Here is a 27554-nt window from a genome sequence, read left to right as displayed (position 1 = left end):
CAGGAGGTAAATGGAGTTTTCGAGCGAAGAATGAAATATTCCAAAGGATTTGACACATTTTAGTCAGAATCACTGAACTAACAGGATGGAAAGCTAGCATCAATGTGTATGCACAATGCCAGTTATACACAGTTTTTACAGACCATAATCCCAACCCCTATTTTAAAAAGAACAAGAGAAAATGGCATCAAAGTTGCCATTCAGGGTACTGGACTGAACTAGACAGCGTAGTAAGGAATGTCAACTCTGGAATCAGATAATTTCATTCACAATCAAGTTCAGAATGTTCTGATTATATTCAAATGTAATTCATTTCGTGCTTTTGTTTTCAGCATTTTGTGGACCTTCTATTGACATGAAAGAAAAACTGCTCAGCGAGAATCCTTTGCCAGGGAGCTTATCTATTCATCCATTTATGCATTAATACTCCTACCGAGCATCAACCTCATAGGTACTGGCCTAGTTGCCCAGTCTTTCATTCTGGAAAACCAAGTAGATCTGTCCAACACAGGCCTGCTTCCTTCCCACAGCTGTAGCCACCCAGACTAGGCTGCTGGTTGGGCTGTTCCACCCACTGGAGATGCAATTATGGATCCAGAATGGGCACCTGATCTTGCAGAATAAAGTCAACAGAAGACACACAGGGGTGCACTGGGGACAGTGGGGATAACCCTTCCTTCCTTTTCAAGACTGTCTATCATTTTAGGGCCCTTCTGTGCAAACTTTAGAATCTCCTTGTCTATGTCTACAAAAACCTTGCTGGAACTGCACTAAACCACAGAACATTTGAGCTTCCCTTGTGGCTCAAAGACGGTAAAGAATCCACCTGCAATGAGGGAGACCTTGGTTTGATCCCTGGGTTTGGAAGATCCCCTGGACAAGGGAAAGGATACACACGCCAGTATTCTGGCTTGGAGAATTTTGTGGACTGTATAGTCCATGGGGTCGCAAAGAGTCAAACATAACTGAGTGACTTTCACAAAACTTTTACTGACCAAGTTCACCATCTTAAGTGGGTCCAGTTTGTAGCATCACAAAACAATTAGATTACTAATATCAAAGATCACTTATCACAGATCACCATAACTGTTGTAAAAACAGTGCCAACACTTTCTTGATGCAGGGTTGCTAAAACCGCAATGTTATTACAAAATGCAACAAATTGAAGCAAAATAAAATGAGGTATACCTCTAATTGATTTCTGTTGTTGCTGTTTAGACACTCAGTTGTGTCCGACTCTTTTATGACCCCATGGACTGTAGCTCGCTGGGCTCCTCTGTCCATGAGACTTTCCAGATAAGAATACTGGAGTGGGCTGCCATTTCCTTTTACAGGGAATTGTCTCATCCCAGAGATCAAACCTGGGTCTCCTGGCAGAATATTTCGGCTCTTTATTATTTCTTTCCTTCTGTTTGCTTTAGGTTTATTTTGCTCTTCTTTTTCTAGTTACTTTTGGTAAAAGTTAAATTATTATTGTGAGGCATTCCTCTTTAATGTAAGAATTCAGTGCTATAAATTTCCCTCTGGATGCTGTTATAGCTTTGTCCCACACATTTTGATACATTGTCTTTTCATTTTCATTCAGCTTTATATTTTTAAAATCACCTCCGAGATGTTCTTGGTGACACATTAATTATTTAGCAGTATATTATTATATTATAGAAATGTTTATAGAGATTTTTCTGATGTCTTTATGCTAATTATTTCTAATTTGATTCCATTATAATCATAAAAAATACTCTGCATCATTTTAACTCCTTTACACTTGCTGAGCTTTGTATTATGACCCAAGGTCTATCATTTCTTTTACTTTTTTGGCTGTGTGGCATGTGGGATCCTAGTTCCCCAAGCAGGGATTGAACCTGGGCCCCCAGCAGTGGAAGCACAGTCTTTTACCTTTTGAGTTTTGGCCATGTCCCATGGCATGTAAGATCTAGTTCCCTGACAGGGGTTGAACCCACACTCCCTGCATTGGAAGCATGGAGTCTTAACCCCTGAATTGCCAGGAAAGTGCCAGAAGTCCACAGTCTTAACTGCTGGCAGTGCATTTAAGTCACTTCAGTCGCATCTGACTCTGCTACCCTATGGACTGTAGCCCGCCAAGGTCCTCTGTCCACAGGATTCTCCTGGCAAGAATACTGGAGTAGGTTGCCATTTCCTTCTACAAAGGACAAATGGACCATGAGGGAATTCTCAGGATCTCTTTTATCCTGGCTAATGTTCAATATATATTTGAAAGAATATACATTGGACTGTTGTTGGGTAAAGGATACAATGAATGGTAGCTAGATCTTATAGACTGATGGTGTTGCTCAGCTCCTCCATAGCCCTGATGATTTCCAGTTTAACAGTCTAGCAATTCACAAATGTGAAGTGTACAAGTCCCCAATTATAACTGTAAGTTTTTCTATTTCTACTCTCAACTCTTAATTTTTGCTTCATGTGTTTGAAACTCCATAGTTTGGTCCAAACATACTTAAAATTATTCTTTCTTTCTGGTGGATTGACACTTATCATTGTATACGGCTCCTTTGTCTCTAGTATTTTCCTTTGCTCTGAAGATGAGTTTACTTGATATTAATATGCTGCTAAGTCGCTTCAGTCATGTCCAACTCTGTGCGACCCCAGAGATGGCAGCCCACCAGGCTCCCCCCTCCTTGGGATTCTCTAGGCAAGAACACTGGAGTGGGTTGCCATTTCCTTCTCCAATGCAGCAAAGTGAAAAGTGAAAGTGAAGTCGCTCAGTTGTGTCGACTCTTAGCGACCCCATGAACTGCAGCCTACCAGGCTCCTCCGTCTATGGGATTTTCTAGGCAAGAGTACTGGAGTGGGGTACCATTGCCTTCTCTGGATATTAATATAACCACTTATATTTCTTTTAAAGCTTGCATAGTTATCTTTTCCCATCATTTTACTTATAACATACATTTGTCACTGTATTAGAAGCCAATTTCTTGTAGTAAGCATATGGTTGGCTCATATTTTTTCATATCTACTTGGCCAATCTCTATCTTTTAATTGGTGTGCCTAGACCATTCATGTTTAAAATAACTAGTGATATGTTAAGAGATTGAGTCTTCCTTTTTATCTTTTTTACCTGCTCATTTTTTCTTAATTTCTCATCTCTAATTCTCTTTTCTTACATTTTTCTGAGCTACTTTTTTTTAAGAAAAATAACTAATTAGCATTTTGAGATGTAAATATAAACCTTTTGATTTTCCTAAAAGAAGCAGCTCATTTTTGCAATACAAAATACAACATAACAATATTTGTGCAAGGCATATGTTAAGATTAGAACACCACCTTCTGAATTTCACCAAAGCATGAGCAATTTGACAGGTCAATATTCACATCCGGTTTCTTGCCCCCTGAAAATGCAATTTATTTATTTATATATTTATTAATTTTTAATTACTTTTTAAGTATTGCTCATTTTATTGTTTTCACAATGGTTGCTCTAGGTACTATAATATAAATATGCAATTTATCACATTCTATTGATATCAGCATTTACTACTTACAGTGAAATATAGAAATCTTATTTCTAATTAGGCTCCTTTACCTTCCACACTTTCAAATATAACTGTCTTAAGAATTTCCTCAACAGATATTGGGCACCACATCAGATGAAGCTATAATTCTTGTTTCAATTATCAAATATGATTTGAGACTCTTGGAAGGTGTGGAGAAAGGGAACCCTCTCACACTGTTCATGGGACTGTAAACTGGTACAGCCACTATAAACAACAGTATGGAGGTGTGTCCAAAACTGAAACTGAGTTACCACATGATCCCGCAATCCTACCCCTGGACATATACCCAGATAAAAGTATAATTTGAAAAGATACACGCACCCCTATGTTCCTAGCAAGACTGTTTACAATAGCCAAGACAGGGAAACAACTTAAATGTCCATTGACAGATGAATGGATGAAGAAGATGTGATACACACACACAAAACTGTTACTCGCCATTAAAAAGAATGAAATAATGGCATTTACAGCAACATGGGTGGACCTAGAGATTATCATACTAAGCAAAGTAAGTCAGAGAGAGAAAGACAAGGGACTTTCCTGATGGCCCAGTGGGTAAGAATCTGCCCGCTGAGGCAGGGGACATAGGTTTTGATCCCTGGTCCAGGAAGATCTCACATGCCACAGGGCAACTACTGAGCCTGTGTGCCTAGAGCCCGTGCTCTGCAACAAGAGAACCCACCACAATGAGAAGCTCACACACCACAACGAAGAGTAGCCCCCTTCGCCGCAACTAGAGAAAGCAACAAAGACCCAGTGCAGCCTAAATACATACGTGAAATTTAAAAAAGAAAGACAAAGACAAATGCCATATGATACCATTTGTGAAATCTATAATGCAATACAAGTGAACTTATCTACAAAAGAACAACAGGCTTACAGACATAGAGAACAGATTTGTAGTTATCAAAGGAGAGGGGGAGGGGGAAGGGAAGAATTGGGAGTGTGGGATTAGTAGATGCAAACTATTATATATATAGGATGGATAAATAGCAAAGTCCTACTGTATAGCACAGGGAACTATAATTCAAAATCCTGTGAGTAAACTATAGTGAAAAAGTTTATATATATATAGGTATAACTAAGTCACTTTGCTGTACAGCAGGAACTAAAACAACATTGTAAATCAACTATTGTTATTGTTGTTTAGTTGCTAAATCACATCTAACTCTTTTGTGACCCCACAGACTATAGCCCACCAGAATCCTCTGTCCATGGGATTTCCCAGGCAAGAATACTGGCCATTTCCTTCAACAGGGGATCTTCCCAACTCAGGGATGCTGAACCCACATCTCCTTCTTGGCAGGTGGATTCTTTACCACAGAGCCACCTGGGAACTCAATAAAAAATTTTTTTTAAATCTCCTGAGAATTAAGATACTATATTATTCTTACTCCTAAATTTAACCAATTCAATATTCTTTCATTTCTGAAGCTTCAAGCTTTTTTTCTGTTATTTCCTTTCTGCTTGGAGAAATTCTCTAATAATGGCAGGTTTGCTGGCAAGAAAATTCTCATAGTTTTCCTTCATCTGAACATGTCTTTATTCCTTCATTCATGAACAATTTTTTCACTGAATATAGGATACTGGTGGACAGTGCATTTCTTTCATTATTTGAAAAATGCTATGGCAATTCCCTCTGGTCTCCATGATTTCATATGAAAAATCTGCTGTTATGCAAATTGGTAATTTAAATAATATGTCCTTTCTCTCTGGCTGATTTCACTTTTTTCCCCTTATGTAGGATCCCTGGGTGGGGAAGATCTCCTGGAGAAGGAAATGGCAATACACTTCGGTATTCTTGCCTGAAAAATTCCATGGACAGTGGAGCCTGGTGGGCTACAGTCCATGGGGTCACAAAGAGACATGACTGAGGTGACTTGAGAGAAAAACAACTATTCCTGCTTTATTGACTATGCAAAAGCCTTTGACTGTGCAGATCACAACAAACTGTGGAAAATTCTTCAAGAGATGGGAATACCAGACCACCTAACCTGCCTCCTGAGAAATCTGTATACAGGTCAAGAAGCAACAGTTAGAACTGGACATGGAACAACAGACTGGTTCCAAATAGGGAAAGGAGTACATCAAGGCTGTATATTGTCACCCTGCTTATTTAACTTATATGCAGAGTACATCATGAGAAATGCTGAGCTGGATGAAGCACAAGCTGGAATCAAGATTGCCAGGAGAAATATCAATAACCTCAGAGATGTAGATGATACCACCCTTATGGCAGAAAGTGAAGAAGATTTAAACAGCCTTTTGATGAAAGTGAAAGAGGAAAGTAAAAAGTTAGTTTAAAGCTCAACATTCAGAAAACGAAGATCATGGCATCTGGTCCCATCACTTCATGGCAAATAGATAGGGAAACAGTAGAAACAGTGACAGACTTTCTTTTCTTGGGCTCCAAAATCACTGCAAATGGTGACTGCAGCCATGAAATTAAAAGACACTTGCTCCTTGGAAGAAGAGTTATGACCTATCTAGACAGCTTATTAAAAAGCAGAGACATTACTTTGCCAACAGAGGTCTGTCTAGTTAAAGCTATGGTTTTTACAGTAGTCATGTATGGATGTGAGAGTTGGACCATAAAGAAAGCTGAGCACTGAAGAATTGATGCTTTTGAACTGTGGTATTGGAAAAGACTCTTGAGAGTCCCTTGGACTACAAGGAGATCCAACCAGTCCATCCTAAAGGAAATCAGTCCTAAATATTCACTGGAAGGACTGATGCTGAAGCTGAAGCTCCAATACTTTGGCCACCTGATGCGAAGAACTAGTATTGTAAATAGGTAGCAAGCAAAATGGCAACAATTGAGGAAGTAGATCTATCTCCTTATTTTTTCCCAATACCTGTCTGTGAAATTTATACTGTTACATAATCATTTCCAAGTGTCAAGAATCTCTTTAGGCTTGAAGAGCTACTTATCAAAATGTAAATAACTCTTGCAAAGGAATGGATCTTAACTATATGTTTGATATACTTTAATTAACAATTAATTAAATACACAGAAATCAGTTCTGAATAATCATTGGAAGGACTGATGCTGAAGCTGAAACTCCAATACTTTGGCCACCTGATGTGAAGAACCAACTAATTGGAAAAGATCCTGATGCTGGGAAAGATTGAAGGTGGGAGGAAAAGGAGACGACAGAGGATGAGATGGTTGGATGGCATCACCGATGCGATGGACATGAGTTTGAATAAGCTCCAGAAGTTGGTGATGGACAGGGAAGCCTGGCGTGCCACAGTCCATGGGGTCTCAAAGAGTCAGACACGACTGAGCGACTGAACTGAACTGAACTGAGGTGACTTCACACACATACACACACACATACACAAAATTATATTTAATTATACTGTCTTCCCATGCATTTACTTGGATTCATCTAATTTGTAATTTGCTCAGCCTCTTGAACATGCACTAATCTGGGGAAGTTTTCAGCCAATATATTTTTAAATATCTATCCAGTCCCACTCTCTCATCTCCTGAGATGTTTATGACATGAATGCTAGCCCTCTGCTGTCTCACGTGTCCCTTAGACTCTTGTCGTTTCATTCTAATCTATTTTCTCTCTGTTGCAGAGGCTGGATAATTTCTATTGATCTGTCCTGAAGTTTACTGATTCTATCTTCTGTTATCTCCAATTGAGCTGATCCAGTGAACTTTTTATTTTGGTGACTATATTTTTCAGTTCTATAATTTCCATTTGGCTCTTTTTTTTATAATTTATAATTCTTTGTTGAGACTTTATATAGTTTACATTTATTTCAAGAGAATTCCTAAGTGCTTTTGAAACATTTCAATTTTTAAAGCATTATTTTTTAAATTTAAATTTCAACATCTGATTCTTATTAATACTGGCTTCTGTTTGTGTGATTTTTGTGTGTACCTGTTTTTGGCACAGGCAGGAAACTTCTGGAGTTCTCTATTTGGGATACATGGGAATCAATAAGAAACCCAGGGAACTTGCCTTCATGTCTTTAAGACTGGGCAGTTCACTTTTTTTCTACCTTGCATGTCTTCCTATACTCATTGGTGGTGTTATATCCACGGTTTTTCAGTTGTAAGGGGAGCAATCTGATTAAAATATGGCTACTCTATACTGGCAGAATCAAAAGTCTAGGTTAATTTTAATAAAAACTACTTCAAATGTCAACATTCAAAAGTTCAAAGGCAATTTTAAATGAAGTTCTTTTCTCACATTCTCTAATAATTTTTTCATTCATTAGACTTCATATCTCCAAATATCACACTGCCTGTGTACATGTAGGAATCCACCTGAAGGAAGCATTTTAAGCATCTTTTCTATTGATTGTTGCAAGCACCATCACTGGACACCTTCTTAAGACTCTGGAATATTCCAATGCTACAAAATTGGTAAGCGGGTGAACTCTACACCCAGGCAATGGCCAACAAAAGAGAAAGTCCCTAGAGAAATTTGGCTGTAAGTTTATTTTTTCCTACCTTACCCTAAAAAATAACCATAAACAAATAGTCCCTGGATACACTTGTTCTTTGAACTACAAGGTTCTTGCTTCTCTTTCCTAAAAGCTAAGCTTATTATAGTGTACTTCTCCCTCAGACTGGAGGTTGGATATTAACTCTGGTATAACTTCTCCTCTCACTCTGTGTTCCAGTTGTAATGAATTTCTCCCAATCCTCTAGCTCACTCCCTCAGAGATGCCCACACTTCTACTCCCTGCATCTAGCATAGCACCCGTGGCACTCCCTCCCCGTCCGGGCCAGCGGTTCTCCCTAGCACATGCATGGAACGTCACAGAGTGCTACTCTGCCTACTGCCTAAGCCATACCTACTCTCTAGGGGAAGAGCATTATTTTATTGTACCCACATAGCATGTACAACCAAATAAAGTGAGTGATGGCAGTGTTGAGTCCCAGGAGGTATGATATTTTTGCAGCCACAGTTACACTTTCAACCTAAGTTGTCACCTGGCCCTGTGGAGGTAACTGGCGATGGCTGTGATGGGGGCACTGACATATTTAAAGGTGGCCAAAGGAAAACAGATTTTCATAGAAATGTACCTTGGAAATTTTCCAGGAATGCTCCAATTGTAAAGGAAACTTTTATTCCATTAACATACCTTTATTTTGTTTCAGACAATATATTTATGGAGCAGGCAATGCTCAGAGCTAATTAAGGATACAGTCAAGAGTAACACAGTCCTTATCCTTGTAAAGCTTACCTTCTAATCCAGGAAGTTACCCCAATATTTCCCAACAGTTACTTAATCACTTTTACTAAGTGCAGCAAGAGATACAGTAAGTGGGTTCAATTTTCTTTGAAATCTCATCAAGAGTTGTGTGCTTTCAATGGTGTCAATATGGGTGAAAAGGACAACACAGGCTGTGCTCAGAGCAAAAGAAAAAGAAAATCAATGGGAATGTTTCATAACCAGTGAGCATCGAAACTCAATACATTTCACTGCCATGATTTTATTCAGGTCTCTTCATAAATGTTCTACACACTTGGGTTCCAAGGCCCTCAATGAAAGGGCAGTGCATTTGATGAGTTTCTAAAAACTAGGACACAATTAGTGATCACTGTGAGGGAGGTGGGTGTGCCAGGCACCTGCCCAGCAGCAGGCCTTACCTCTTTGTTTGTCCTGTCAGCTTGCACCAATGTTCCATTCAGGCAAGGTTCCACATAGTGAAGCTCCTCATTATACTGCAAAGGGAAGAAACAGTCAAAAGTAAACAACTAAGCATATGAGGGGTACACAATAATTTAAAGATAACACATACAAACAAAAAAGCAGCAAGATCACAGGCTCAATTCATTTCTGTAGGGTGACTTTCTCAATTGGTGGTCCTATTAAAAAAATTGTGTTAAAGTGCAAAGACAGACTTTATTCATTTCTTGCTTGAGTGGGAAACTTATAGAGCACATGTGGGTGGATGACAGTGACCAGAGTGTACACAGTTAACTGATAATCCTTCAGGGGTGACTCCAAACACAGGGGTTCCCGGGGTATAGCTGACAGCACGTGGTCCAGCTGAGATCTTGGGTGCATATGACTCTAGCTCCTGCCTTTGGTTTCATGGAGCCAAGGAACTCATATGCAGGTCACATATGAGTGACAACAGAAGGTTGGAAAGCAGAGATCTTGATGCTCCCCTATAGGAGGCTTTGTGGTATTAGAGCAGTACACACGTGTAGTGACACCACGTTCCACATAGACCAATGCCAGGAATCATTTTTGATTCCAGAATACCCAGATAATAAAGCTTTGTTTTTGTCCAAAGCTCACAACTAGGAAGAAAACATTTGACTGTTCTTTTTAATTTTTCTCATCATGCATGGTACTCTGCACGGTAGCTAGACTGGGACATTTCAAAACACAAATCTAATCATGCCCTCTCTTGTCAATGCAATTCAGAGCTCCCCTTTGCTCTGCAGAGGAACATTCCTAGGGCTTGGCAGCGCTCTGGACACTTGGCCCCATTAACCTTTCTATCATCTTCACCCATTATCCCTCCCCATAAACTCAGCACTGGTCAGCCCTAATTCCCTTCCTGTCCTCTGAAATGACCCATCTTTACCTTCAGGCCTTCCACCACTGGGCCTCCTGCCTGAAGTACTCCTTTGGCATCTCCCAAATGGTGCCTATTCATCCCCTGGGCCACCTCATTCTTACTTCCTCTGGGAAGTAGCCTCTGTTGACTGATTTCGTCTAAGGTGATGATATGTCCATTCCTAAAGCTTAATTCCTTTTATTTTTGAAGCATAATTATTCTTAGTCAATCACAAGTATTTGGTCCCCCTTTGTTGGATACAGAACTTCATAACATGTCTTGCAACTGGGAGTGGTCAAGTAATCCATTCCTAGCCAATAAAACACAAGAGGTAAGTTTTCTGGGCAGTTTCCATAAACTTTTTTTCTTTCCATTAAAGGAAAACTCAGACTTCTATCTCCACTGCCTTCTCTTCCTCTTGGGATGCTACTGTAGAGTGCAGCAACTATTTTGAAACCATGAGGTTGCAAAGGTTGACAAGGTTAAAAATGGACAGCAAGGCCCAAGGAAGACAGAGCAGGAAGATAGATCCAGTGTGGGTCCTTGTTGACACTGTTGAACCACGATACCAAACTGCAGTTGCTCTCCTTGAGGCCTCTTCCATGAGATTAAGAGATGTCTATATAATGAAGCAACTTTCATTCAGTTGTTCCGTAACTTACAGCCCAAAACTTTTCAACTATATTTTCCAGGTAAATTTTAAAACGTTATCTATATTTTCCCTGAAATCCATTCACAATATTGATTCTTAGTGTTATATAATCTAAGGCATAAGTCAGTACTCTTGGGTCCAAGTCCTGACTCAGTCATACACTAACTGTGTGGCCTTGGGGAAGTCACTAAACATCTCTGATCCCAGATTCGTATGTATAATGTGCTAATTCACCTTCTGTTAACCCTCCACAGCCCCCTGTGAAGATCCAACAAGGCAAAATACCGGAAATTGCTTTGGTATGTAAAGGCCTGTATGTGTAGGGGGCCGCAGTGGGGGCTTACAAGTAAAGAAGACCAAGAAGTTCTTGCCCTCATCAAGGAGGAACATGTGCAGTAATCAAAACCATGCTCATTGTCACTGTACAAGTCGTGGCCACAACGGAGGAATCTGCTCTTCTGAACCCCCGCCAGCTTGTTAGTGGCATCATCCAAGCTTGCAGTTAACTAATTTCCCTTGACTGCATCAGGACAAAACTATGCTGAGCAATCTGGACTGTATCACCAAAGGGAGCTGGGCTCAGCTGTCCATGTGAGGGAACAGCACACACCAGGCGGCTGTGCCAGAGAGGCCCATGGGCTGTGCATGCTCACCATGCTACCCAGCACTCCTCCGGAGGGGGACACCAAGAGCACCCTGTGTGCAGAGCTGCTCCCAGGCTCCCAGCAGCTCTCCATTTGGAAAACTTTCCATTTCTGCATTTCAATGGATGTCCCCTGTATTTCTACTTTGTGAAACAGTGATGTGAGATGGCCCAGTCGATTTACGATAAAGGTCTGGTCACCTCCACTCCTAAGATACAATGGCTTGCTTCAGTTCTCCTTCATCTCTACTGAAACAATTAGATATCAATGGTCTTATAGAAAAGGATGCAATGCACACAATCACTGCCTGCACGCATACTAAGTCGTTCTATTTGTGTCTAACTCTATGTGACCCCATGGACTGTAGCCCTCCAGGCTCCTCTGGTCACGGGATTCTCCAGGTAAGAATACTGGAGTGGGTTGCTATGCCCTCCTCCAGGGGACCTTCATAACCCAGAGACTGAACCTGCATTTTCTGTGACTCCTGCACTGCAGGCAGATCCTTTACCACTGAGCCACTGAATAAGCCCACATAATCATTAGCCAGATGCAATAATGTTCAGCCATTTGCTCTGGCTCCCTCCCATGATTAGGAGTGAACTCTAGGGAGGCACTCAACTACCTCCCTCTCTCCTCAAATTTTTAGTCTTCCCTGCAAGTTTCTGGAAAATGGAAGGAGTCTCTTAGCAGGATAGGAGAGAGCAAAGGCAGCCCTAGAGATGGTCCAGCCAGCCCACTAATCACATGGTGAGAAGATGGACAAAGAACTTTCACTCTTTAAAGAGCTTAGAATCTGCCACACAGACGCAAGATACCAGTCGCTGTCAGTTTCCTTCTTCCTTTCGCCTGCCTGGTTGGCTCTTCTCCTCTGATTGACACAAGGGTAGAGCGTAGAGCTAAAGCAACTGGAGCAAACGGGGTGGGTTCAAATCCAGGCTCAGACACACACTAGCTAGGTGATCTTTGCTAAAGCATCTCTACTCTTTTAAAGTCATTGTTCATATTAGGGGAATGGGGATTGTTACCAACATCTCTCATGAACTTACTGTGAGGATGAAATGAGATGGTTCAGTGAAGAGTCAACACAGAACCCTCACGGAAAAAAGAGAAAGAAAGTGTGTGGGTGCATGAGACCAAGAAAGAAAGAAAATATATATGTGACTGTGCTGTGTGCTTCATAGAAAACTGACAGACTATACAGGAGGCGGTGAGTAGGAAAGAGGTGGGGCGACAACCATGACCTACTCTTGGAAACAGGGCTCACATGCCCCTGCCCTCCCCAGAGAGCACAGACACCATGTTTGGTGGAAAGAAGCACTGCTCCACTACGCACAGGAGACTTGAAACAGTTGAGACAGAAACCACCACATTGTGCAGCTGCATGCTGCCCACTCCTTGCCAAACTCTGAACCCTCCCAATAACCTGGGTCTTTGGCAGACAGGGAGCCAAGACAGTGCTGGTGGCCTACTGCCAAATCCCCTTGTAGGAAGGTATCTGCCATGAAAGCCTTTGTTTGCTTCCCTCCTGGATATTAACTAAGCATTTGCTATGTGTCACAGATATCAAACACTGGCTAAATTTGCCCATGATCATCACTGTGGGGTAATCATGGAAATACTTCCTCTTACTTTTATTAGTAAAAGAACATGCTCAATAATATATGCTTTTCCTTTTCACAGTAAAAAGTACTTATCTGTGACATCATAACTAAGTACGTGTTAGTTGCTCAGTCGTGTCAGACTCTTTGTGACCCCATGGACTACAGCCTGCCAGGCTTCTTTGTCCATGGGATTCTCCAGGCAAGAATACTGGAATGGGTTGCCATTCCCTTATCCAGAGGATCTTCCTGACCCAGGAATCGAACCCAGATCTCCTATACCACAGGCAAATTCTTTACCATCTGAGCTACCAGGAAAGTGCCCAGGGTCCACCAAAAAAAAAAAATGTGGGGGCGGGGAGGGTTGCTCAAAAGAAACCCATGTTATTCTTCATATGTCAGGCTGTTACAACCCACTACTCTCTCTTCAGGCCAACCACCAAACTCTATACTCTGGCAGCAAGGGATACATCACTATCTGCCTTTTCTTTTTTCCTTTTTAACAATCTCTGGAAGTACTCCCAAATCTCTCATTTTAAGGACACAGCAAAATCCTCAATGAGAATTTTAATGATGATGAAAAAGAGGAAAGCCAAGTTTCATTCAATGGATGGCCAGAACTTTGGGGGGAAGAATCTAAAAACAAAGAATAAATGGGTTGGGGTCACCAGCTAAGATTCATGGAAGCTTTAGCACTGGTGCAGAATCATGTCACATGCTGGTTTGCATAAATTTCAGCCCAGAGACTGGAGAGCAAAGGGCAGGTTACTGTGGGTTCTGCATGATACCAGGGATTCAAAATCCTGCTTAACACTGGAAGCTGGAGGTGATCAATGAAAGCAACACATCTCCCAGGCCTAACAGAACAGGATGATCAGCTGCCTATAAAAGAGACTGAGGAAAGGCCTCATGAAGAAGGGAAAGACTTTAGGGAACATGTGGACACGTCACCCTGCAGCTCAGACTTCTTCCCTGTCTTCACGGGATGTGCTAGTTCCTTTACCTGGCTGAACACACAGACTGACCTGGACCAACCCTCTCAACCCAGTACCATTCTTTTCCACATCACCCCCACTCACCCGTTCTCTCTGCTTCCCACATTCACCCCTAGTCCACCACATCCAGTCACTGAACTCCTTTCAGTCAAGCCAGCTGGGTCTATACTCCCTGGGGGTGGGAGAGGATTTATTACAATTTGAAAATAGCACTTTCCTCCTCAATTGTTTGCTATTTTTCCTGCCCTACCTCACTGCATACTCCTGGTTAATGCCTATCTGTCTTTAATAGTTCATTTCATCATTGCTTATTCCAAGAAGCCACCACTGAGTCCTAGCTGGCTGCATGGCCCAGTTCTGTGCTCTCTCAGCCTCCACACTATCCTGCCCTTCTCTGAGACTGCTCTGTCTACACTAGACTGAGAGCACCTTCTTTCTTCCTGGTTGCGTCCATACCCAACAGATACAAACCCCAAACCTTAAAGTTCATGTGGGAAGAAAACCTGTCTTCCTTACCTACCAAAGCAGCCCCAGTACTTAACTCAGCACTCAATAGCATTTGCTGAATAAATAAATAACCAGAACAAAGAAATGAAAGACAAAATTAAAGATTCCTGATGGAAAAGACTAGAAACAAAGCCTAAAGAAGAAAAAAAGTTGACACAAAGACAAAAAAATAAATAAAATAATATGATGAGAATCTCTAGCCTCTTCAAAAAACAGATGATAAAATGCAAAGGAAGTAAATCAGTACATTTTAGAGAATCCTAAGTGGCACAAAACAAAAACCAAAGAAGCATAGAGTTAAAATACTGGCATGATTATACAGTGCAAGAAAGTGATGCAGAACTGCTGGAACACTATTAAATGCTTTGTGGCTTTATTGGTGCACTTTTGATTAAATAACCTTTAGAATGAAAATGTATAGAGATTATGTAATGAAGCAGATGAACCCACAACATTTTCACCAACACAAGGCATCCCAGGGATCTTTTGCATTACAAAAGCTTCTTGTGTAATTTGAAACACAACTGGACATAATTAGTAATACAGGACAAATGAGCACCGACAGAAAATACCATCCTTATACTTTTAATACGGAATCGATTACTTTAAAGAGCAAATCCACAGCAGGCAAAGCACTGGAGAAACAGCTCTGAAGAAAATCTGCAAATTAAAACCAGGGCACCAGAAAGTTCTGAGTTGAACTAACAAATGACGCTCTTCCCTATTCAACTCTGCACAAACATGGCCTACAGGAGGCATTTAAACTGATTTAACAATATCAGCCCAGTTAATACTATGTTCATTTACTGCATGGCTTAGGCTTCTGTAAAATCATTTTTCAAATTTCAGCATGGAACAAAATTAGCACTCTCATTTTTATGATAATATTGTTAATTTAATGCATGGCTTGGAGTTAGACTTCAAAGTGAATCAGAAAAATATGGCTTTTCTCTTGTCAGAAACATCTCTCTTCATGCACCAGTGGTTTGACCTTAAATTTTAACTTCAACTGCACAAAATCACTCTCATATTTCAACAATTTTTCATAATTTAATCATTTAGTTCATTGATCTTAGATAGATTTTGCAATATCCTGCTCAGGAAAACTAAAACAAATTTTAGCATTATCTTTTCATTTTTATTCTCTGGAAAGATCTGGAAAGAAATTTTCAGTATAACATGTAAGATGCACTTAGCAATGAAGGTAATACAAACATGCAAATATGTAAAAGGGCTGGAATGGGCAAGGAAAATCTTTTCCACTATTTAACTTCCCTTCTTTCCTTCTCCATTATGGCACTGAAAATCAAATGGCAAGGATGAATTAGAATTGTACAACCAAAAAGTCTACAAAGTACAAAAGCTTCCAACATTATTAAGACTGTGCTTTTTACTTTCTCCCCAGAGATTCGTGACATTGTACAGAAGACAGGGATCAAGACCATCCCCAAGGAAAAGAAATGCAAAAAGGCAAAATGGCTGTCTGAGGAGGCCTTACAAATAGCTATAAATATAAGAGAAGTGAAAAGCAAAGGAGAAAGGAAAGATATACCCATTTGAATGCAGAGTTCAAAAGAATACCAAGGAGAGATAAGAAAGCGTTCCTCAGTGATCAATGCAAAGAAATAGAGGAAAACAGTAGAATAGGAAAGTCTAGAGATCTCTTCAAAAAAATTAGAGATACCAAGGGAACACTGCATGAAAAGATGGGCTCGATAAATGACAGAAATGGTATGGATCTAACAGAGGCAGAAGATATTAAGAAGAGGTGGCAACAATACACAGAAGAACTATACGAAAATGATCTTCAAGACCCAGATAATCACGATGGTGTAACCACCAACCTAGAGCCAGACATCCTGGAATGTGAAGTCAAGTGGGCCTTAGGAAGCATCATTATGAACAAAGCTAGTGGAGGTGATGGAATTCCAGTTGATCTATTTCAAATCCTGAAAGATGATGCTGTCAAAGTGCTGCACTCAATATGCCAGCACATTTGGAAAACTCAGCAGTGGCCACAGGACTGGAAAAGGTCAGTTTTCATTCCAATCCCAAAGAAAGGCAATGCCAAAGAATGCTCAAACTACCGCACAATTGCACTCATCTCACATGCTAGTAAAGTAATGCTCAAAATTCTCCAAGCCAGGCTTCAAAAGTACGTGAACCATGAACTTCCAGATGTTCAAGCTGGATTTAGAAAAGGCAGAGGAACCAGAGATCAAATTGCCAACATCCATTGGATCTTTGCAAAAGCAAGAGAGTTCCAGAAAAATATCTACTTCTGCTTTATTGACTATGCCAAAGCCTTTGACTGTGTGGATCACAACAAACTGTGGAAAATTCTTCAAGAGATGGGAATACCAGACCACCTAACCCGCCTCCTGAGAAATCTGTATGCAGGTCAGGAAGCAACAGTTGGAACAGGACATGGAATAACAGACTGGTTCCAAATAGGGAAAGGAGCACATCAAGGCTGTATATTGTCACCCCGCTTATTTAACTTATATGCAGAGTACATCATGAGAAATGCTGGGCTGGAAGAAGCACAAGCTGGAATCAAGACTGCTGGGAGAAATATCAATAACCTCAGATATGCAGATGACACCACTCTTATGGCAGAAAGTGAAGAGGAACTAAAAAGCCTCTTGATGAAAGTGAAAGAGGAGAATAAAAAGTTGGCTTAAAGCTCAACATTCAGAAAATGAAGATCATGGCATCTGGTCCCATCACTTCATGGCAAATAGATGGGGAAACAGTGGAAACAGTGGCAGACTTTATTTTTGGGGGCTCCAAAATCACTGCAGATGGTGACTGCAGCCATGAAATTAAAAGACACTTGCTCCTTGGAAGAAAAGTTATGACCAACCTAGACAGCATATTAAAAAACAGAGACTTTACCTTGCCAACAAAGGTCCATCTAGTCAAGGCTATGGTTTTTCCAGTAGTCATGTATGGATGTGAAGATGGACTGTAAAGAAAGCTGAGTGCCAAAGAATTGATGCTTTTGAAGTGTGGTGTTGGAGAAGATTTTTGAGAGTCCCTTGGACTACAAGGAGATCCAACCAGTCCATCCTAAAGGAGATCAGTCCTGGGTGTTCATTGGAAGGACTGATGCTGAAGCTGAAACTCCAATACTTTGGCCACATGATGCAAAGAGCTGACTCATTGGAGAAGACCCTGATGCTGGGAAAGACTGAAGGCAGCAAGAGAAGGGCACGACAGAGGATGAAATGGTTGGATGGCATCACCAACTCAATGAAGATGAGTTCGAGTAAACTCTGGGAGTTGGTGATGGACAGGGAGGCCTGGCGTGCTACAGTCCATGGGGTCGCAAAGAGTAGGACACGACTGATCAACTGAACTGAAAACACTGAAATGTCTTCTCAAACATCTACCCAGCAAGCAAGAGAAAACTGACAGTGTAATGAAGGGTGAAATGATAATGTCCCCTCCCGTAAATGGAATCCAGTCAAGAAGAACAATGCACTCAAGCAGATTTGCAGGGCATCCTGGTGGATTTTCAAATATCACAGCCTCCTATACTCATAACAGCCTGCAACGTGTCTTCATCTAGACAGCTAAGTGACCACTTTAGACAGACAAAGGAAAAACATACAACATACTCCTAGACCAATTCTGCCACTGTAAAAATTGGAAAAGGAGATAGAGGAATAAACCACCACACAATTTGTCAAGGTGAAACTGGTGAAACACATTTAGGGTTGGAAGAGGTGATTTAAGAACATGCTAATGAAGACTTGCCAATTACAAATCTAATGATTAGGACCCTCAAAATACTGCTGTTATATGTTTGTGTCCTCCACTTAATTCATATGTTGAAACCCTTAATCCATAGTGTGATGGTATTTGAAGATGGGACTGGTGGGAGATATTATTATGGCCATATATAATATATACTTACAGTTAGATGAGGTCAGGAAGGTAGGACTCTTGTGATGGGACTGTGCCCTGATAAGAGGAGACATGAGAGAGCTTGCCCTTTTTCTCTTTCTTTCTGCACAAGCACAGGGAAAAAAGGCCATATGTGCAGACCAGAAAGAGGCTATGTGCAAGCAAGGAAGAGAATTTTCATCAGAAACTAAGTCCTGCCAGACCTTGATTTTAAACTTTCTAGCCTCTGTAACTAGGAGAAAATAAATTAATGTTGTTTAAGCCACTCAGTATTTGGTATTTCGTTATATCAGATGGAGCTGACAATACAGTTTCTAAGTATGTACATATTATAACCTACTTAGTAGACATTCCGATAATTCCTAATTCTGACTCTCCTTCAGTGTAGCAATTTAACTTTCAGAGTTTATTCAACAGAAGCATACCCAGGCTTACAAAAACATATGCACGAGTCCATGGACTGTAGCCCTCTTATGTAGAAAAGAGGTTAGTAACTGGATAGTGTCCAACAAAGGGCAAAAAATTAAGGTTAACTCTAGAGGATGGGATTCTCTGTTCTACAGATACACTTGATACAATATGAGGATAGAAGCAAGTTGCTGAATATTCTGTAAAATAGGATTCGATTTTTGTGGGAAAAATATGTGTTCATATATATAGAAAAATTTGGAAGAATATGTGCCAAAGGAAGGGGAATGGGAACAATACAGAGTTGTTTAAAATTGTTATATATGTTGCCTACATTAAAAGCAATCAGTATGTTAAGAGTTACTACTAATTAGTGGTTCTTTTTAGGACCTCAGGCTTTTAAAATAAATTTGAACATATTTGATACATCCCCTTATCCATTAAGGGAACAGAGTTCATGATTTTACTATAGAGTCTTCAAATAAAAAAAGTTCAGAGAATCCTTATAGATGTCAAAATAATTATGTAAATAGTCTTGAAGCTGATCATTTATGTTGAAAACTAATAAACAGATGTACAGTGAGGGTTAATGGGCCCCCCTAATGGGTTTCTTTATATAAGCGACCAATTTGGGGTAAAAAAATAAATTTTTTCCTTAACTGTTCTATAATAACTGGCATGTCTACTTTTAACTATCTTAATCACCCTCTCTTCATTATTGAGTTGACACTGTTTGTATATCTTAATGAACTTACAGAGATTATTTCAATCGATTGGTTTTGTTAACAGAACAATAAATCCTGACTGATAAAGGATTCACAATGTAATTAGTTAGCTCTTCTTATTATGCAAATTTCTGATACTTCTGTAATGAGTAATTAAAGATTAATAAGAAAGATAGTCTCAAATTAGCTGCTTCTTATCTGCAAATGCTTCAGGATGTGTGAGGATCAGGCCACGTTTGCATATTCACAATGAGACTGGTAACCAAAGTAACTTTTCTTGATTTGGAACCCCAAAGTTCCATCTAAAAAATCTTCAAAGAGCTATGCCTGAGGCCATACAGTTTCACAGTAAGATGGCTGAGTGGTTCAACGACATTGTCTTCATTTCTGCTCAGGAAAGAGGATGTGGGGAACCTGGACAGGTTTTGAGTCCTCACTGTGTCATCTCCTCGTACCTCTGTCTCCATGTCAAGCAATACAGACTGGGGTGAAGATCCAATAACATCATCTACATGGGGACACTTAGCAGTGGTACTCCATGGAAAGAAAATGCTGATATAACTCATTAAACAAGGATTCAAACTACTATTTGCCAGGAACTGTCCTAGGCACTAGGGACAGTTCAATGAATAAATAAGACTAACCTCTGGTCCCATGGAATTTATTATTCTCTTTATTTTCCTTTTGCTTTTTAGGGTTTTTCCAAATCTGAAGCTATTAAATCATGGTGCCCTATTGTTGTGCCTTTCTGCTCCAAGCCTCATCAGAAGCAGGCAGGACACTAATCAAGCAATCCCTTCTGCAAGCCCAGAGTCACTTCAACACCTGTGCCCTCTGGCCAGCAAATAAAAGTGGATGTCATGCCCATGCAGAAGACTGCCCAGAAATAGGGTTCCACGATGACACACTCTGCTCAGGGGCCCAGAGAAGCCATACAGACACAGCAATAGTACTCTTGGGAGAGTGTCCTCGCCGCTCAGTCTTCAAATAGCAGCCCTTCTTTAACACCCTACCACTGGCTTCCTGTGCACCAGTTCAGGTTATGTTATGCAGGGACCCTGTGGACAATGAGACTGCACCTGCCCCAGCTATAGGTTGAGGTGCAGACTCAAGTGGTTCATCCCAAGACATGCCATTGTGTGTGGCAAAATTAGGATTCAAAACTAAGTCCCAACTCTGAAGCCAAGCTTTGTCCCCCTCACCACACTGCCTCCACTGCCTGCTGCATCCACTCCATGTCCCAGAGAGAGGTGATTCAGCAAAGCACAGGTAACCACCACACAGGAGCACCTAGCTAAGTATTCAAGTAAAAGAATCAGGCTCATGTGGCTATCATCTTTGGAAAAGAGTTGGAGGGAAATAGGGGAAATATGACCCTTAAAAAGACTCACGCCAGAGAACTGAGGAGAAGAGGAAAAAGAACTGGAGATGGACTCCTGAATCACTGCTCCTGACCAGCCAGCACGTTCCTAACTGGGCTTGCTTCCCGGATTTCTCACTTTTCAGCTCTGTGACCTCTACTGAGATACAGACACACACTCAATCCCTGCAATTTCACCTGAGAAAATGTCAAAACCACCTCCTACTTCTAGAGCCCCTGTGAGGAATGAGGATAATGCAAATATGAAATGTAAGCAAATGGCACACAGTAGGCACTTAATAAGTACCGTTTTTGTTTCTGAAGCTAAGATGGAGTACTCTCTGAGCCTTACCCTGCTTTCTGCATTTTCAATATCTTATCATCATGATTACTATCCTTGTCATCACACAAACCTAGCTTAAAATTAATTTCCACATAAGAAAATCTAGTAGTTTAAAGAAAATCTCACTAAGTCTAATTCCCCAAGGTTCTAAAAGGTTTGGTTCCCAAATCCGGTGCTACTCTTCCAGATGACAAAGCTTGAGTGCCAGGTGAGAAAAAATGTGCCCAACTGCTTTTCCAGACCCCGAAACCCCTCCAATATCATGATTCCACGAACTCACATGGGACTAATGGGCCCTAGTCCTAGGGCATCTAATGCTGTGTATACAAAAGCAATAAGAATGTTAACTGCTTGCTGCTAAAAGATCAAGTGAACTCAAAGTGCAAAGAAAGCACAAAACAGCTGCACTCACAGCAATTATGTTGAAGAAGTCGTCATCCCCCAGCGTATCCAAAATAGACGAGACTGTTTGCTTTGCGATCGTCATACGGAGCCCTTTCATGCTCCCACTGACATCCACTAAAATGACCACGTCTTTTGGAGAAGTCGCTGCCTGGATGTACCTATGTCCGAGGAAAATTAAGCAAAAATGAATTCTGAATCTCTCTGCAAATTTTCTCTTTTAAAAAATAACTATGAGGTTTGACCATTTCCTACCACTTTCGGTTCCTGCAGTCAAAGGCAATGACTCCATTCTCATCTGGTTCCCATTTAATCCCTAGAAGAAAAATGGAGTTATGAGAAACCCAGAAACTTCAAATATTTATTCATAGCATTTCAAGGCTGTTCTGCTCTGCTGATTGAATGAACAGGGTGAAAAATCACATGCAAAGACCAACCCTGGGGCTCATCACATGCTCCATCACCAACTCTGGGAAGGTGCTTTAGGGTTGGAACACCATAGCAAACATGGCCTCAGCTCAACTGCTCCAGGATCTGCTAGAGAGTGGTGACATCTTTAGTAACCCACTGTCCATCAAGAAAGGACAATACTGCAGCTCCTTCCTAAGGCTAGTTAAAGTTTGCCAAGGCCATTTCTCACTGTTTTACAAGTTGCTGGACCTGGCAGCATCGTTTGTAGATCTCTGGGCAGAGTCATGCCCTGTTCCTGGAACCAGACAGGTAATGTCTAGAGCGTGGTGGGGGTGGGGACATTAGAAAGTATTCAGTATGTTTCCATCTCAGAATATACACAGTCTGTTCTCTTGTCAGCCCTGTTTTGGCTTGGCTTTCTACAATGAAATGAAATAAAATGGCCCTAATTATGCTGCATAATAAAAGTTGAATTTCAGTCTTTGAAGCCTGGGGGGTTTTCCCCTTACATAAAATGGGATCCAACATCCTTAGCCTTGTGGCTTGCAGACTGGTCGGGATACATCCAAACTTCACATTCTCTATTTAAAACTTAGTTTTTAAGAATAAACTTTCATTTAAAAAGGAAAGTGTTTGCTGCCTAAAAGTAAGATAGAAAACCCTTGTTTTCAACCATCAGTGTTGCTCAGGGATGGAGGATTTTGCAGTTAAAAAAATAAACACATAAAAATTATTTTCACAGGAGAAAGGCCTGAGACTGTAGTATTGAGATTCTCCTTTCCAATTAATAAGTGCCAGTTCTCTGGACCACATTGGACTGATAATAGGTATGTGCTTAAGATACTGCCTAATCATTTCAGAAATAACTATGAGATAGAAGTTTGTAAACTGAAGAGTCATTTTGTTCTGTTCTCCTTGTATCTACATCTCCCTCCCACAAATGAACCTAATTTAAAGATTCTCTGTAACAAATCAGAAAATAGAAGAGAAGCCACTGCCAAAGGAAGGTTATTAGGTAATGAAGATAAAATAAAAGTGACATGATATTGTACACTAAAGGAGAAGAATATAGTTTATTTTAAAAACATCTGACACACTGCATTTGTATAAAGCCAAGTATGGCTAGGTTGACAGTCTTGACACATAAAATGAAATTATATCCATAGTGAGGCTAAGTATTACTCCAATGTATAACTCCACCAAGAATTGGCTTGAGTCCCGATAAAGAGAATCATTTTTAACGTGTTGACCCATAGCAGACATTCAGTGGACGTTCCTTGACTTGAACTGTGGCCAGTGTTCTGGGCCGTAACCCTACCTGCTCACCCTCCGCCTCACCCTCCTCTGCCACCCTTCCTTCAGCACAGCCTCATCACTGTGTGCTCCGCTGGAGAAGAAAGGCAATTCTGTTTTACTGTCCCAGCATTCAGGCCAGGGCCTAGGGGAAAGTAATTAGTGATACTCTAGATTCTCCTTTTGGATTGAGATCCTGTCCCAGAAAATGGGCTTGTAACTCCACACAGGCAATGCTGAAAGTTGGTGCTTTTCAAAAAGGCTCTAGGGCAGAATCTTTCCTTGACCCCGCTTAGCTTCTGGCAGATCCCGGGAACACTTGGTGCTCTCTGACTTGTAGCTGCATGATTCCAGTTTCTTCTCTGTCTTCACATGGCTGTCTTCTCTCTGGGTCTGTGTGCCCTCCTCTCTCACAGGGACACTTGCCACGTGGGATTTAACACCTATCCAGTAGGATCACTTCCCAACTATATTAGAGCTGCAAAGATCCTGTTTCCATGAAAGGTAACAAGTGAGGCTCCAGGGCACGTGAATTTAGAGGGACACTATTTAACCCACTACATGTAAAACATGTAGGACTTGTACAATAAACATGAAGAGTGGCCACATGGCAAAGAAGATTATCCAAGGCAGAGAGAACCACGTCTGCCAAAGTCTGAGAAGAGCAAGTAGAGTTCAAGGAACCAAAGGAAGGCCGGGGTGGCTGTGCAGAGGTGTCTACACTGAGGAAAGAGCTGGGTGACAGTGGGGACCCGGAAGTACAGGCCTTTGCTGGTTAGGAAAGGAGACAGACACAGAGGGGACGAAGACAGTGCCTCAACACAGTTCTACACACAGCTGCCCTGATGTCACAACAAAGATAACCCCTTGACTCAAAATCAGGGCTAGATGGGCTCTGGAGGATGATCTTACTCACATTTGACCTTTGGGCCCAAATCATCATTTCAAGGCAGGGACTCCAAGGTTCTCAAAGTTTAACAGATTCTCCTGAGATTTCCAGTCAGGACTACGACTTGATCTCCCAAATTCCATGCCACCATTCTCTACCTTATACAGGCAGTGTAAGGCAGTGCCATGAGAATTTACTGGATGTTAGCAAGAGGTAAGTGAATAAAAGCAAAACTGGTTTCTACACCATGGGATGAACATCTTGAGGGTCTTTAATCTGCTTAAATTCATTTTCAACCTCTGCTGCTGGGACAGCAAAAGGCAGTAGTTACCAAATTAATTTGAACATTGAGCCCTTCTGTTCCCAAGAATCTCACAACAAAATGTTTTAGGAGACAAACTTCAGGAAACCCTGTCCCAGATGGGTACTACCTCTCCTAGGATATTTCAACATTTTAGTATATTTTTTGTACACAGCAATATTTTGAAACTGTTCAAGTAATCAAGTAATCTCTTCAGAGAAATAATAGATGGTTCATCTTACATCTTTGAGATCCAGGGAATTGTCACTTAACCAAGAAGCACCCCTAGGAAGCACATAATTTCTGGAAGTGTCAATATGCCTATGAGATCCCACCCAGGCTGGCTGGGGCATGCACCTCAAGATAGAAAGAATGGTGCTGTTCAGCAGCAGATTTCACTGCCATGCAGCCTTTTCTCTGTGGCACTCTAGACTTCACAGCCAGCATCAGTGATGCCTAGCCTACCTTCCTCAGCTTTTATAGGACTATGTCCCTAGAACATAGAGTATATCCATAGGATAAACTGAAAATAATGCTGAAACCTCTTCAGCAGATTCAGTGCTCAAATCTAATTAAGTGTTAAAATATTGTGCAATATTCTGATTTCCTATTGTTTCTCTCCCAAAGGTATTATAAACTAATATTGGAGGCAAATTAATTTCATCTAACACAATATAGTCTTCTTGCCACATGAAAATGAAGAGTAGGGCAAACAGGGCAGAGCCTAAATTGGGCATCCTCTGAAGGTCAAAAGGTTCAATAAATGTGTTCCCTGCTGGAGCAGGTTGGAACTGAGTTTCTCTCACTGGTAACCAAAATCTCTGATGAATGCATTTCCCCACAAGAGGAAGCTTCATGGGGGAGTGACTTTTCCCCCTTAGCTCACCATTTTATCCTAAGGGCCTCACATGGGGCTTAGAACAAAGCAAGAACTCAGGACACACTTTTGTAAGAATGAAGAAACATCCTTTCTGCCTAAGGGCAAGTACATTTACCACTGATTCATTCTATTGTACCACTCTAAACATGAAAAGAAGCATCCTAAAAAGAAAAAAGGATCCTAGGAAAAAACAAAAACAAAAAACATGGATCCCTCATCTAACAATCATTTTATGTCCAGGAGACAAGAGGTGTACTCTGTTCAACACTAGGCACAGAGTGAGCTCTGAGATGTATCAGGGTAGTGAAGCCCTTTGGAGGACTATGACACATGTCTTTATTTAGACAGGAAATATGCAGAAATTTTACAAAGTCAGAATTCTGCCACAAATGTCATAAAAGAACTATAAGCACTTCTGCGTCAACTATTCTGATTGTGACTGATAAAAATCTTGTACACAAATTAATCTCTCCTAGGAACATGAATTTGAGCAAACTCTGGGAGACAGTGGAGAACAGAGGAGCCTGGCTTGCTGCCGTCCATGAGGTCACAAAGAATTGGACACAACTTAGCGACTGAACAACATAAGATAAACCCTTTATGAGGATTTTCTTCTGTTATGGACTGAACGTTTGTGTCCAGCAACATTCGTAGGTTGAAGAACCCCTATGTTCTGATATTAAGAGGTGATTGTTTTTGTGAATAGGTTTGGATGAAGTCATGAGACTGGAGCCCCCACGATGGGATTAGTGTCCTTCCAGAAAGAGTAAGAAAAACTAGAGCTTCTTCTTTCCCATGTTAGGACACAGGGAGAAGTAGCCATCTGTAAGCCAAAAAGAGGGGTTTCATCAAGAATCAAATCTTCATCTTGGTCTTCCCAGCCTCAAAAACAATGAGAAATAAATGTCTATTGTTTAAATTGCACACACCTAGTCTGTGGTGTTTTGTTATAGCAGCCCAAGATGACTCATACATCTCTATTATCAAATTTCAAATTTGAAACTTTTGAATTCAGTTTGAAGACTTCCTGCTGGTGGAGACAATAGATAATCTGTGGTTCCTTCTTATTTATTCCACCTTCATTCAAATGCCGCATTGTTAAGTTGTTCCTGTGGCTTCCTGATGGATCAGCCCCCCACCATGCTCTATTTTCACATCTGCATTAAATTTACTCGCTGTTGAGTGTATCAGAGCAGATTGCAATTTGGTGACACTGGAACTTTAATAGACCACTGTTTATTATAATGTTATCTTTAATAGGATGCTTATTGTTTAAATTTCTGTGAGCTCCAGGAGGAACCATGCATGCCCTGCTGAACACAGCTCTTGGGAAATGCTGACTAATCTGGCAAAGCAGGCACTCGGCAGGCAAGTCTCAGGGGACAGATGCTGTGTGCAGGGCAAACAGCTCCTGCAGGCAGAGGCTGGCAGTCTCAAAGCCTCAAAGTGAGAAGACATCAGGTGCCTAGTCTTACTTAATGAAAACATAAAAGACTCTACTTAATTTCTCCAAGATTATGCAGGGCATTTTTTTTTTCCTTCTTTTAGGTTGAGCTTGTTAATTTCTACAGCTGTGATGCTGGCACAATTGCAGCCTCGAGTCCTGTTTCACAACTTGTAAGCAAAATTAAAACTTCCTTTTTTTTCTTCCTTTTTTAATTACAATTTAAACCTAGCCAGTATTCCATTCCTATTGCAAAGCAGAGGCCTGAGAAGGCCACAGAAGGAACACTTGTTCTAAAGTCACAGTGGATTGTTTGAGGGTGCTCTTGGTGGCACTGACATCAGTAGTGCTTTGGCCACTTCACCCTCTTCCTCTCAACCGTGGAGTGGGGAAACCTAAGCTCAAATTTTTCCATTTCTTACATTTTTCAGTTGGAATTTAACTCAGCTGATCATGGCATTCTCCTTTCGCTGGTAATAACAACAATGATAACAGTAATAGCAATAAAAGCAATCTCTTGTGCAGCAAGATTAAGTGTGGTATGTTTCACACCCCAACTCCTCACTTTTGGTCGTGAGTCTATGAACTACTATATTGAGAAAGACGCTGAAATGACATGTAGGTCCTTATGTGGGTGTACACACATACACAGATGCCACACTGCATTCCTGTCCTGTACTCTGTCAGCAGATTTAAAATATTTGAATTTAATCTTT

General features: G+C 40.9%; 1 protein-coding gene across 2 annotated transcripts in view; it reads right to left on the bottom strand.

Annotated features, from left to right (window-relative positions):
* Positions 1–27554, bottom strand: part of CACNA2D3 (calcium voltage-gated channel auxiliary subunit alpha2delta 3) — an 874546-nt gene that overhangs the window by 403121 nt on the left and 443871 nt on the right. For both annotated transcript variants that reach the window (XM_040246536.1, XM_040246537.1), the window contains exons 7-9: positions 21876–21936; positions 21631–21781; positions 9152–9226 (exon numbers count right to left, since the gene is read on the bottom strand). In XM_040246536.1, the coding sequence (XP_040102470.1) occupies positions 9152–9226; positions 21631–21781; positions 21876–21936 (287 nt within the window). The remainder of the gene's footprint in view (positions 1–9151; positions 9227–21630; positions 21782–21875; positions 21937–27554) is intronic.

Source organism: Oryx dammah, unplaced genomic scaffold, assembly GCF_014754425.2.
Source record: "Oryx dammah isolate SB20612 unplaced genomic scaffold, SCBI_Odam_1.1 HiC_scaffold_9, whole genome shotgun sequence".
NCBI lineage: Eukaryota > Metazoa > Chordata > Mammalia > Artiodactyla > Bovidae > Oryx > Oryx dammah.
This window is presented reverse-complemented; position numbering and strand designations above follow the sequence as displayed.